Below are 13919 nucleotides of genomic sequence, written 5' to 3' on the forward strand. Positions count from 1 at the left end.
TTAAAATGCTAAGAGGTATTCATTTTTGTGCAGAAAAACCTAAAAATAAAGCTTTGATTCTGCTTTAAGTCATTTTAGTTGGTAAAGTATTCACTCTAGAGAAGCACTAAGTTTTACCACAGATGGCATCTAGATCGGAGTAATTCACTTAATCCACAAAGTAAAAGCCCCAAAAAATTGCATTTGATCATTGCTTTAGGTAAACTTTTATATCAGAGAGCCAAGACAGCCACTTTTTATTCTTAAACACTTTTGAATGGCAACTTTAATCTAGCCTTTTTTACTTCTGACATAGACCGATATAAGCACTCTGCATTAGAACTCAAATCTTAGACAGTAGTACAGTATTGGGAAAAAAAGCAGCTCAAATAAATTTTCCCCAGATTCAATATTTCCATTGTGTCAAGTCACAATATAAAAACCTTCAAAAGAAAAATCAGTTTCAAAAAGTTTATTCCTCATCTTGTGTAAGTATAAACAATCTGAAAGTGATCAGCCAATGAAACGAACACATTTAGTTTTCAGTGGTTATTACACATACCACTCCCTCCGAGATATTACCGAACCATCTATGTGAGAAACAAAGTCTTCTGCACTGTCATCGTAACATTCACCAACCAAATACTTCATTCCCAATGTTCCACCTTCATGGTAATCCATGGGTCTTTCATAACGTTCCTGGTACCTGTTAATACTGTCTATATTGTTCCACTCTGGTTTTTCAGGGTCTTCTAAATAATCTTTAGATATTATGATGTCCATTGGATGCTTTATTTCTTTTTTTATACTGTCAGGGTAAGAATCCACATCATCTGACTGAAGAACATCTATTTGAGACTCTTTTTGCATATCTGACGGTGGAATGTAGTTCTTAGCAAAGTAGTCACCACGGAACGTCCGTCTTCTCCTATAGCAGATGATGACAACTGGAACACTGACAAGTATGAGGAAGAGAGCCCCACCCACCGCACTACCGATGGCAGTACCCCAAGTGTCTTCCTGCATTGCTGGCAAGGTTGATGTTGGGAAATTTATTTCTCTAGATTCTGTTGCTAAACCTGTGATGCCATCAGTCGAAGGATGCCAGGGAACCGTGGGCAGTCGAGTGGTAGTAGTAGGAGGATCTAATGGAAAGAGCAAAGAAGTAGACAAGACACAGAAAAGGCACAAGAATGTCAATGCAAGCTAAATCAGTTAAGGGTTTATAAGAAAGCAAAGTTGATGCGTATGTTCTACAAGAATAGTTTTTCATTCTCAAGTTCATGGCACTTCAAAAGTCTTACACTTTCCACAGGCTTTGAACTAGTTTCATTACATGCGATTTTGAGCTATGCTGCAGCAGGGTGGGAAGCATGGGGAGAAAATAAATTCCAAGTTACTTTAAGTAGAAATTTTGCCTTCCCCAAAATAAGGAGATGCAGCTTCTCTGCTCAGATGTGCACTGTTCATTAGTTCAATATTTACATCCCCCATGGAAAAATGCTGTCTGTTAGGAAAAACCCAAGCAGTCCTCCATCTTTCCAGTCAGCACTTAGGAATACTGGATCAAATTAACTGATTGTGCCACAGACTCAATTATTCCACATTAAATTCCCACTTCAGAAATGGTTCAGGGCATGGAGCATAAGAATGAAAAACTATTAGTTGTATGCTCAGTCAGCAGCACACGAACTACTGATTTTTAAGCTATTCTCTCCAAAAACTTTTGTTGCATTAATACAACTTACTCAGCTTCACCTTAGGATTAGTGAAAGAAGTGTAGTTAAAAATGGTATGTATTAATCTCAAAACAACACATGTTGAGCAAGGAGCTTTCATAATTTTAAAGGAAGAAAACTCAAACATTTGAAGTTCTTTCTATGTATGCATTCCCCCTAAAAGCAATCTGATCCCTCACGCACAAAGAAATTTTCATATTCATTCATCAATATAAAATATCAATTTATTTCACATCACGTCATGCAAGTAAGTACGAGATTGCCAGATACCATCCTTCTCCAGCACTCAGCTGTTTCCTTTGCTCTTTAGGTCTACTGGGGATGTATGCATCTGTACTGAAGACAAGGTTGCAAGCAATGGGCTGACGACACTTGAGAAAGCCTCCTGAGATTATTCCAGTGAATTGCAATGTTACATGCAACTCCAGTTTCTATTTCTGGGAGGTACTGAATAAAACTGGCTTGTTGCCTTGCCCGAGGCAAGGTGATTTTAAAATCAGTAAAGCAACAAACACCAAACATATTATTATGGTTTGAATCTTTTAGATAGAATATTACATGGACAGCCAAGTAGCTCATTATGTCATGTTTAGTTAAATGCCCATAAGCAAGATTCATGGAACTACTACTACCGTATTACAGAGGCACTCTAAATTTACCACCACAAAACCAGATAAAACTGAGGATTTATCAAGCTTCCAGTTATTTGAGAAATCCTAACTTTAAAGATTAATAAATACGGTTTTTAATCTTGCTAGTCAGAGACAGTCATACAATTCTCTCATACTAGACAGAATTGCCACATTTATCATAACCACTTGAAAAATCATACTTCAGAGCACATCTCACCACTGAACATAAAATTTTAAGCTTGACACAATAAGCAAAGTTTTACACAGATTTTCAAAGCATGTAATTCTATTACTTGACTATGTAAGTAGTGATTTGTTAGGGAGCTATTATATAAATGAAATTAATTTGACAGAAGACAGGAAACTGAATAAGGAAGATGCACTACCAAAATGAACAAGAGGAATTGAGATTATGATTTTAGTAAAAACTGATTTAAAGTGAGTTTAATAATTTAACAGAGAAGTAGAGATTAAGGAATCCAAGTTTACCAGGGTTCCCATGTCCCACAAATCCATAGGCCAAGAAGTTAAATCCCTCTTCCTTGAAAATTTGCTTTAGACACAACATTTATTAGCTTAAAATACAGTTTCAGATAGTAACAGCAATATCATCTTCCAGGCTATATATACTTCTGTGTTTTGGGTTTTTTGTTCGTTTGTTTTAACTGGGTACATACTGTTCATCTATTTCCCTCTGATACTGAGGTCTGAAGTCCCATCCTCCACATCCATAATATAAAACATTCAAAAAGTATGCAGTATTTGCATCCTGGCAAGTTTACCCACTATATATGTGAAATAAACACAGTGGCTCTCCAGCTGTACTATCTACAAACACTAATTAACATATTAATCTTAAATTCTTTGCAAATGTAGCATCAATTCAGTATTTTCTTATATGTATTCCTAGAATACATAACAATGAACATTTCTAGTACTTATCTGTGCCACTACCTTTTATTGCTGAAGAATGACAAAATTAAGAGTATTCTTCGTTTTTTATAAGGCCAATTACTACCAAGAACATGTGAAGTTAACTTTTCATGTTACTCAGAGCTTTCTTCATATAGAACTTGATTTATTTTCCTTTTTTTACTTCCTGTACCAAAGCAAGTTTCCCAAATAGAAAGCAACATTAAAACCATAAACACCAGAGCTCCTTACCTCTACTCCATAAATTTTTGCTTGCAAATCACATCTCAAATGTCCAAATTAAGAGAAATGCTACTCTTGTCTGTTGGTATGAAAGACTATATTCTTTCATACGAACAAGCTGCTTAATTACAATATTTCACATCATCACCAATACCTGTTTTGAGTTCTTAATGCTCTGTGGGGAAAGCATTAAGCACATTATTTTTTTAAATATTAATTCATTCAAAAGTAATTTCCTACTGATTGTTTTCTTAAAAATTATGAATTTAATTTCCTTAATTTTTACTTATGACCAAATGTTTAACAGCTTTCATTTCTTTCAAAGACCCATGCAGGCCAGGTTGCTGAAACTAACAGAAAAATTTTGCCTTTAGGTTAAATGTACCATCTTGATTTCAGTTTGTCTCATTACTTTCCAGGCACTTTTCAAAATCCTTCTTACATATACCCTCTAGTAATGATGAGGACAAGTGAAAATCCACAAAACTTTTTACTACTACATAGCCATCACTGTCATTGAAACAGGAGAGGAAACATAACTGAAAAAAGTTATGGTCTGAAAGAGTAAAACGGTTAGCTTTCTCCATACATGAAAAGAAGCTAAGTTTTTCTAGTTTGCTTCAAAACCTTTGACAGTGTTCTTCCACAAAAAGCAACATTTGCTCTTCACTTCAAATGAACCTCTAATACCTTCTCAAACAAAGCACCACAGTCCTTGTACGCTATGCTTAATCTTCCTCCTATTACTTATTTTCCAGGTATTTCCTACAAAAGTCAGTAACAACTTTCAACAGGTTCAGTCCAACATTTTCACTTTTCCCTTAAATGATTACTCTTGATGCATTTTCCCAGCTCTTGCAATATAAACAACTTCTCTAGGGCACATGAGTTTCTACAATTAATTTTATTAGAGACAACCAACTATATGATACATCTCATGTCCCCAAATACTACATCTCCCTCCTCCAATTCCCCTTGTAGGGCATCCTCACTCAAATATCCAGGACCCATCTTCAACTCCATGGAAATTCAAAGCCAACAAGATGCCAAGTGTCAGAAAGATGAACCAGCAAATAGATGCATGGATCATCCTTAGAACCAAATCATCAGATTCAAAATCTTAGGTTAAGTCCTGCCTTGGTATCAACAAACACACCATTGTAAAACTCAGCTAGAGAACCCATTTTATATGTAGCCCACTCTAAAGCATTTCATGTGCAAGGCAATCAGTTCTATAATAAGGAAGAAAATTCAATGCTGGCACTCATCTTTGGCTAAAATACATCACTTCAACACTACACAAACAAAGTTTTGCAAGGGAAAATGTCTTGGCTAGTTGTGTATTAATATAGACAGTCAAAGTCTGTCTAGTTTCAAAAACATGCTAAACTCTATTTCTCCCCATTAAAAAAACCCAAACATAACACGAACCCCACACAATCGAAGAACCACACTCGAACTCCCACGTACCTTTTTTTGCCTTCTGCAAGATGAGGACCTGCTGTCAAATACTTATAATCCTAAAGTGAATTGGTTTTGCATAAATTACAAGCTCTCTCTCTTTGCAATTCTCATTTTACAAAGTGTCTGCCTGTACATGTATTACATGCATGTTTGCACAGACATATATTTAATTCTGCACAATCTGCTGCTATTACTAGATTTCCCTTAGATGCTAAGTACCTAAACAGAGCCAAGAATATAAAGGTCAATTCCTTGTATAAAAAAAAAAAACAAACCAAACTGAGTACATTGATGATGAAGTGCTTTACGTATCAAGCTGACAGCTTGTTTTGGAAAATATGTTGCTGTAGGTTTAAGTCAGCAACTTCAGCAACGCTTGACTGTCTCTGAACTCCATCAGGAGGATGACTTGCTTTTGCTGGCCAACTATACAAATCAAGGTAACTTTACATCATTGAGCATGTAAGAAATAATAAAAGATATCTGTTCCTTGAAACCAATATTAAAAAGTAAGTCTCTAGCTTCCAACGCCATTTTAGTATTTCCCTATCCATATGACAACATCGTCTCCTGTCACTAAAAGCTGGTGAATTCATCCTTTAGTCCATGTCAACTACTTATACCACCCTATTCTACTTCAAGAGTATTAACAGAAAGATTAGGCACACAACAGAATTAAAAATAATACTTTATTTTTTACCAACGCATATTAGGACCAAAAGCTCAATTTACATTACAATCCTACAACACATTTCATTTAATATTTTTTTTTCTAGGAGTTAAAAAGCTTTACAACTACTAGCACCATGACTGTTCAGAAGCATTAGCTTCATAGATCTTCTTTAGCAGATTCATAATTAAAACTTGAAAGATGCTGTGATCATACAGCTTTGTCTGCTAGATTCAAAGTTTCACTTTATGTTTTTGCCAAGTCTCATACAGTGCAAGATCGAAAAGTAAGCTAATTAAATGATTACTCTTACATTACAGCAGTGCCACATTCAACATTATTAGATAATATCTGCTCAGTTAAGTCAAATATTAAGGTGGTAAGCGGTTTGACTTAAAGTTTACTCCTTCAGTGTTACTTTCTGTACTCCTGGCATCAGTCTCTGTGTTATCTCTGCAGAATAACCTGAATGACTATTATTTTGGCTATTTCATAGTCACTTATCCATCCTGCATAAATTTAAGGGCATTTCAGTTTTTTAAGAAGCCAGTCACGCTGAAATTGTTATTAGAGTTACAATAAAATGTGTTTAATAATAATTTCTGGAATCAATACAGGTGCTTTACTTGAAGATTGCTTCACCACATTTTAATCAAGTTTCCTATATACTAAAAGATAATACACAAGGTCTTTTTAACCAGTTTGGCATAATCTTCTCTAAGGTATCTAAAGAAGAGTGCTAGGTGCTCGTCTCAGCATTAAACTGACATGTACAACTTGCCTGAGCATTAGCTGCAGTGACATATTCTAAATTGCCTAAAAAAAATAAGTAATCAACTGTATTTTTAAAATGTTTATCATGCTACCTTCCCCAAGATAAGCAAGAAATTTTTAAGAATTGAGATTAATTTCATGTCAACTAAGGTACTTATTTTTACTGGTGCACATGAACTTTAGAACCATGATGATCTTCTGCGACCTCTAGCTAGCTGAGGTGCAGTTTTTGGCACTCCCTAAGAACAGTTAAGTTTTGCTATTTGCAGTGAAGTTACTTAGGCAAAACAAAGCTGCTGAACAAAGCTGTAAAGTAGCACACATGTAACCAGCATCCATCAGTCCACACTAAAACCCAACTCCTGTAGCTTAACTATTTCTGCAGTAAGCTAGTTTATGTCACACTTGCCATAGGCTAGAACACTAGCCATGTATTTCTATTCTGCTTTTCCAAAAATTGGTTTATTTTGGGAAGCATCATCTATGATTTCACAGCCCGTTTTAGTCTGTTAGTCAAACAGATTTTGAATGATAGCTCTGTACTTTCATGGATGACAGTTATGGTAAAAAGCATGAGTTCTACTTACAGATCATATTCACAGAACTGATAACTTGAAAAGTGGTCAATTTGAAAAAACCTGCCCCTCCTTATAGTTAGAATAGGGCTGAGAACAGAGCTATAAACTGTAGTGTTATTTTCTAAGTATATTTAAAATGTTACATTCCAGGCGGATATTTCATCCTATTTAACGTGGATACGCTTTTTTTTCACTTGATAGTCCTTGTAACGTGACAGTCTTTGTAATGGTTGAGACTGTTATACAGCCATGAGTTCCTTCTCTGCAAAGAGTTAGAACCAAGCATCAAAGTACCTTCTCACAGAACTGACTTCCATACTAATTTGTAGCACTTGGGTCTTTCAACAGCAAGAATTTTATATAATTTGTTTACAAGTAATTTCGCTGTCTCAAACTATTCAGAAGTTTCCAGTCAGCTAGTTCATTAACTAGTCAATTAGAACTTATTAGTTTTCCAAAAGGCTCTGCTGTGTAGTTATGTCAGTCAGACTGAAACATCACCCTTTGTACTAAAAAAATACAGATAACTATCAAATTCTGAGCAATGTGGCTTCAGATATTCTGTATCTTCAATTTTAGTCTGAAGTTTTCATTCTCATTTCAACCTTTAAGGGTTCATATTTAAAGTTCTTACAAGGAAGTCATGTTTGTACTCTGTAACTGGCCAACACATACTCTGGCAATTCACACTGTGAAATAACTAATGTCAAGAACCTAGTGAAAAGCAGCAGCATCATACAACAGAATCACAGAATGGCCTAGGCTGGAAAGGACCTTAGAGATCACCTTGTCCAACCTCCCTGTTGTGGGCAGGGACGCCTCTCAACCAGATCAGGCAACACATGGGGACCGAACGGGGATAAAGCTTCAGTTTTCATGTCTGCATTTTCCTTAAAAAAATTGGTAATATATTAGCACTTATTGATCAAGCTACGTATTAGCTAATCTAGCTAAATCCATTATGGAAATCTGGAGAACTTTTTCACACTTGTATAGCACTATTCACATACACCCTAAATCATGCTGTTCTTTCAACAAAGAAGCTGTAATTAAAACATACACCATGTTAACAGAAATGAGGATATTTTCTGACAGCAGTGGCACTAAACAGACACACAAATCTGCCATAGTACACTAAGTAGATCAGCAAGAGTTCTGCATCAGATTACTGGATATCTGCATCCTAAGAAAAGGATATAACAAGTAACTGGAGTACAATGCACAAATTCAGAACATAACTTTGACTTTTCTAAATGTAGCTGTTCCCTTCCCACAAACATCTGTTTTTGAAATTATTACAAAGTACTGTTTATTGCAGTCAATATGTCTTGCCAAACACAGGTAAACACCAGGAAGAAAAAGTTCACCTACCAAGAGAAAGTAATAATCTCAGAAGCACTATGGGAACAGCCTCAGCCTTAGGCATTTCCACTTTATGTTGCTGTTATTGAAGAATGAGTTTAATCCCAAATTTTACTGTAGCTTTCAAATCCAGCTTTTCACACAATTAAAACGTGTAAATGTTTTATGCATAAACTGGCTCTTCAGTTCGTAATTTCAACCGTTGACCAAAAAAAAAATAAATCCAAGTTTAGACAGTCTTTGCTGAGAAGTAAGACTTACCTAATATGTAGATAGTCTTCTGATCACTTCTCTGACCAAGAGAATTAGTCACCTTACAGATGTAAGTCCCAGTGTAGTTGTAAGTCAATGGGCTGCTGAACTGCAGAGTATTGTTGACAGACAGCAATCCTTCAGGCCACTGTCCATCCAACCTAAGCCAAAAAAGTTAGTTATATTCCAGCTGTGAAGCTTTACCACTAACGTCTAAACATAACTAGTTTAAAATAATATTTGCAATAGTCTAGAGAGTAAACTTTTCACTGTGCTCTGATTGTCAGTGGGATTTCATTGGATATTCTGTGTCAACCTGAACATTTAGTATTTAATTTGTGCCAAATCCTTTAAGTTTCAAATCTTCTGGCACTAGTAAACTGTCTACAAATGAACACTACCACATCCAAGAAAATATTATCTCAAAATAACTTGCAGAACAATCTAACTTGAGCTCTAAAAACTAACACTCAAACAAAGAAGCATTTATACTGCTGTCAGAATCATCTGCCTGTTCTTTTGCATCCAGCTGAGCTATCACAACAAAATTTCTGTCAGTATACAATTAATTTACAGGGCACTTTTAACTAGGATTTCCAAGCAATAGTTCAAGCAGTTTGATCCCTCTCAATCTGCTTTTCCTCATTTTCCATCACTATTGCATGTAAATCACAGCACTGAAACTATATTTGGTGCTTGGCAATACAACTGGAGAAACAACTGTTTAAAACACATTTGTTCCCAATTAACTGGCTTTTCCAAAGCTATCATTTCCTTGCAGCATTCTGCATGTGATTGCAGTAGCAACTGTGTAAGCACAACAGAGAAAGGAGAAAGGGCAAAAGCACAGGAACTATTTTAATAGAGTTGCCAACCTCCCATTAAACACCTGTATAATTTCATGCCATTGCATCCCATTTTGCTTTTATCTAAGTATCTGTTAACAGCCAGGCAGGATGATCAAGCTAACAATCGACAACTAAGCAAGTCAATATTCTAACAGCTGATCATCAGACCTCAGTATCTCAGAAGCATTTAGCAAGTATGATTTTCTAAGTAGTATTGAACAGAAAAGCCACCCCCGACACTTTAAAATAGGCATTCCAATGGGAAAAAACACACAGTTAACATTTAATAATGTTAATAATGATCTTCAGTTAATAATGATCTTCAACAACTGTAGGTTCCAGACAACATTCCCACTGCTTTGCTGACAATAATTATTGCCCAGAATTGCTTCAACCATATAAAAGTGCTAAGTCATTAGGCATGTATTCATAGTACCAGAAGTATTTCACTCAAAAAACATTATAAAATAGTCAGTTGGTTTGAAAGCTCTATTCTAATAAAGTTCTCAAAAAGTGCAACATTTTAAAATATTATTAACCATGACAATATTACTACCCTAGCAACTACAATGTTACCTTTGCTTCCAAAGGATAAGGATTTTTGCTGTGGCAGTTCTAGTTGTTATTATATTTTGAAACCAATAAGGTAGCACACAATTTCAAAACAGGTAGCTTCCATGTCCTCAGCACACTCAAGCTATTCTCGTTTTGCACAGATTCTTCCCCCCTGCCCCGAGGTTCCTCATTCACAGCTTCTTGGATGAGTTTTCTTGTTCAAATAAACAGCTACACTAGTTTTATTCCAGAAAATTAAGCTTTTCTCGTAAGTCAGTTCAGTTTTAGCCTTCACAAAGTTAAAAGTGACCTCTGAAACATCAAGTGCTTTAAATATACTTTAAAAAGTATATTTCTTCCGGAATTGAAAATAGTGGTTGTATTGATTAGTTCTTATATGCATCTTGAATTCAAATTGGAGAACTAAGAACCCGCTTCATCTGAAGAAACAAGCAGTACTGCTGTTGAGACCGTGACATGCTTTTTTAAATAGAAACTTGTGTGTTGAAATCTCTTGCCCCACTTCTCTTGAACTAAGCGTGGGATGAGGATAGTGACCTACTGTAGCGCACAGGTAAAGCACACATTTTACCAAATCTACTTTAGTGCAGCCACGTCATTCCAACTAGTTAGCTGGAACATTAAGTTATAAATGGCTGCTTTTAGCAGTTATAGTAATGTTTTGTTTTACTGTGAAATTCTGCCAAGCAATTCCAAACTTATCAATATGACATTTTCAAACCACATTATGACTACTGTTCCTATATGCCAAATTACATCTACCATTGAGAAGGTAGGGAAATTGATCACAGCTTAACATCAGTAAATATTCCTGTGATTTTATCAACAAATGCACTAGAATAAAACTACCTACAAATTTACACTGTCCATGGGAAAGTTATTTCATTTGTTTCTACAGGTAACAAACCAATTCAAAATAGCTGGGTTATCTTTTTTCTTCTTCACAGGACAGATATTGATCTATGCTTGCTTTTACTGTCTTCCTCTATCTCTCGCCCAAAGTATATCCATTGATGCAAAAGCCAAGCACTACATTTCAGAGTTGGGCCCACCCAATCCATATATTAATGAAAGAAGGCTGTTACGCAAGTTTATTTTTTATTATTTTTTACTGGAGACATGTTCAAGATCTAGTTTCCATCACTATGCAAAATATCTATTTGTCTTAACAACTACTTAAGCACTTTGGAAAAACATGACAAATTTTGTAATTCAGTAAGCAGTATTTTCCATCTCGACTGTAATTTCCAGATTTTAAAATGTAGATACAGGAAAAAGTCTGTTCAAGTGTTTACAATCTTTAAGTAATAATAAAGCTGAAATTATGAAATAATAGCTGGATCCCTATTAGATTTATTCGGCTTTGCTCTATGAACTGCAACATACACATTTTAGTCTACTTAATAAAGTAACTACAAAAGTTTTTATCCTAAGAGTAACAACAAACTGTTTGGGATTGTAAATTTACAAAATTTCCACTCACCCACATTCATACATACACACATCTTTTAGCCTTCTTTTAAAAGGCTGGATAATACCTTTACAATCCAATACAAGTCATACACTCTTTGTTTTCAAAACAAAATCTCTTACTGTAAACTAAGAGATTACACCACTTTAATCAGAAGGCAAGCCCCTTTTTATAAATATTACCTGGCCCACATAAATTCCATAGGTAATGGATTTGCATCAGCATTACATCTGAGCTGAACATTCTCTCTTCCAATGAACCAGTTTCCATCATAGCCAGTTACTGACACTTCTGGGGCATCTGAGAGAAAAAAAGATATGATTTCACCTATCAACAATATTTTCTTTACATATGAACTATGTGTAATGATCAGCTTGGTGGAGCACAAGGTGGGTTTTATGTGATTTTTTGTTTATTTTGTTTTAAATTTAAAAAACACCAATAAAATACGCAGAGGACGCCAATACAGTTCCAAGCTACAGCATAATATGCAGCAGTGGATTAGATCAGGAATAGTAACTTGTTTTATTCAGTGCAACTGTCCCACTGTAGGTTTTCAGCACACAGATAGCACTTTGTGGAACTGAGAGGACTTCAGAAGAAACATCAGTTTAATGCTTTTTGTAAAGTAAGTAAGGAACTGTAATCTAGAGCAACTTTTCACTAGGATGATACAGCAAAGGATCAAGAACAGTGTTTTGAGAAGCCAGGTAACTAGCAAATCATCAAGATAACATTTACTTTCATTTTTGCATCAAGGGCACTTCACTCTAGAACTTCATTTCCAAACTGACAGAACAAGCCAGTACTAATCACTATTTTATGGCCAGATAAGCGATTCTTTAACAAACAGAACAAAAACAAACCCACAAGAGATTCAAGTAAAACCAAAATAGCAAAGTTCACTTTTTCCAGCTACTACGTTTTTTCTGCTTAACTTGACAGATGTCTATGATTTAGGAATTTTAAAGCAGCATGCAGCTGAGACAAGATACCAAAGAACGCATTTTGGTCATTTATGCATTGTTTAACAACATCTTTAGGCGTGTGATCCATTTTTAACTGGTTTTAGATAAGTAGCATTGTAAGCTATCTCACTTCATATATTTAAAGCCACAAATTTGTTAAACAAGCCTGGTACATGTTCGAATCACATGAGTAATCTCAAACTGAATTACAAATGTTAAGAATGTATATATCATGCTCTTGTCTCCATATGCAGATTAGAGTGGAAAAAGCTTAGCGAATAATTTGAGAACAAATTACTGACTCACGTAAGACCTACTTTCAACATTCCTCAAACATGAATCTTTAGTAGAATTCTTTTTAATACTGCAGAAATTGTAAAGCACTATAAACAGTTTATAGATCAACTGAGTTATTTTGTAATATTTTCAATATTAAATATAAACATGAATAATAATGTTTACCCATGAGCCAATATCCAAAACAAATGCTAGGCACATAACTGTCCTGTAGTTTTGTGACTAGTTTTAACATGTGTTGTTTTTTTCTTTTTATTTCTGCTTTTCTTTTTTTTAAACCAACATCATAGGTTTCTATTCCTGCGCAACCTACCTCTTACCACATACTGTTATCTAAAGTTTTAATTTCTCCTTCTTTTTTCCCTGAAGTAGTAAGTGCTCACCTCCTTCCTGCAGAAGGTATACACCTATAAGGAGCATGGTTATGAGATATATAGAAAGTAGTAACTACTTTACGGAATACTTACACTGTATGTCCAACACATAAGGGTATCTTATCTCCTTTTCCAAAGCAGGGTGCCTCACGATACAAGTTATAAGTCTTCCTCTTGCAAATCGTGACTGACTTACAACTGTCACCGTTTCATTTGGAAACAAGGTAGAACTGGATTCCATTTCACCAAGACCTCCTTCCCAGTCAATCTCTGCAGCAGGTTTTCCAGTGGCTGCTGTACAAGTGGCTGCTACTGTCCTATTTGCACCATCTATTAGAGGGTTTGGTCCTTTCATTAAGCTCACAACAGGTTCAACTAATGAGGGGGGAAAAAAAAAAAAGAAAAGAAGTACATTAAACAGGAAAGACTCCATACCTTTGAAAATGTTCCTATGTAAGAGTTAGACAAGATGCAATCCATTCGTAAATTCGTAAAAGCCCATGCTAATTAGGTATCCTAGAAATAAGATCATGTCATATGTCAGAGATGATAGCTCTACAAAGCTTTGGCCTGCTCATACTGTTTATCTTTGTCCACTCATCCAAGTTTCATGTTGCTTATTCACTAGATTTAATGCATTAACAGAGAGCTCCAACGTGGTTAGCTTCAGAACACCAACTACAGTGCTCCAGTTGCAGTGTCTGCCAACAGACAGCTTAAGATATTAGGCTGAAACTATAACATGATTTTTTAAAAAAACCACCTTATATTCTGCTACAT

At 35.4% G+C, this 13919-nt stretch overlaps 1 protein-coding gene across 1 annotated transcript; it reads right to left on the bottom strand.

The window, feature by feature from the left end:
* Window positions 1-233: 233 nt before the first annotated feature.
* On the bottom strand, window positions 234-13689 carry PVRL3 (poliovirus receptor-related 3). The gene is made up of 4 exons (XM_009876316.1): window positions 13233-13689; window positions 11683-11800; window positions 8615-8766; window positions 234-1124 (listed from the first exon to the last, which is right to left on the bottom strand). Exons 1-4 carry the CDS (start codon window positions 13570-13572, stop codon window positions 532-534), a joined length of 1203 nt encoding a protein of 400 aa, XP_009874618.1. The 5' UTR covers window positions 13573-13689; the 3' UTR covers window positions 234-531.
* Window positions 13690-13919: the final 230 nt, after the last annotated feature.

This window comes from Apaloderma vittatum, unplaced genomic scaffold (genome assembly GCF_000703405.1).
Source record: "Apaloderma vittatum isolate BGI_N311 unplaced genomic scaffold, ASM70340v1 scaffold5249, whole genome shotgun sequence".
Taxonomy (NCBI): Eukaryota; Metazoa; Chordata; class Aves; order Trogoniformes; family Trogonidae; genus Apaloderma; species Apaloderma vittatum.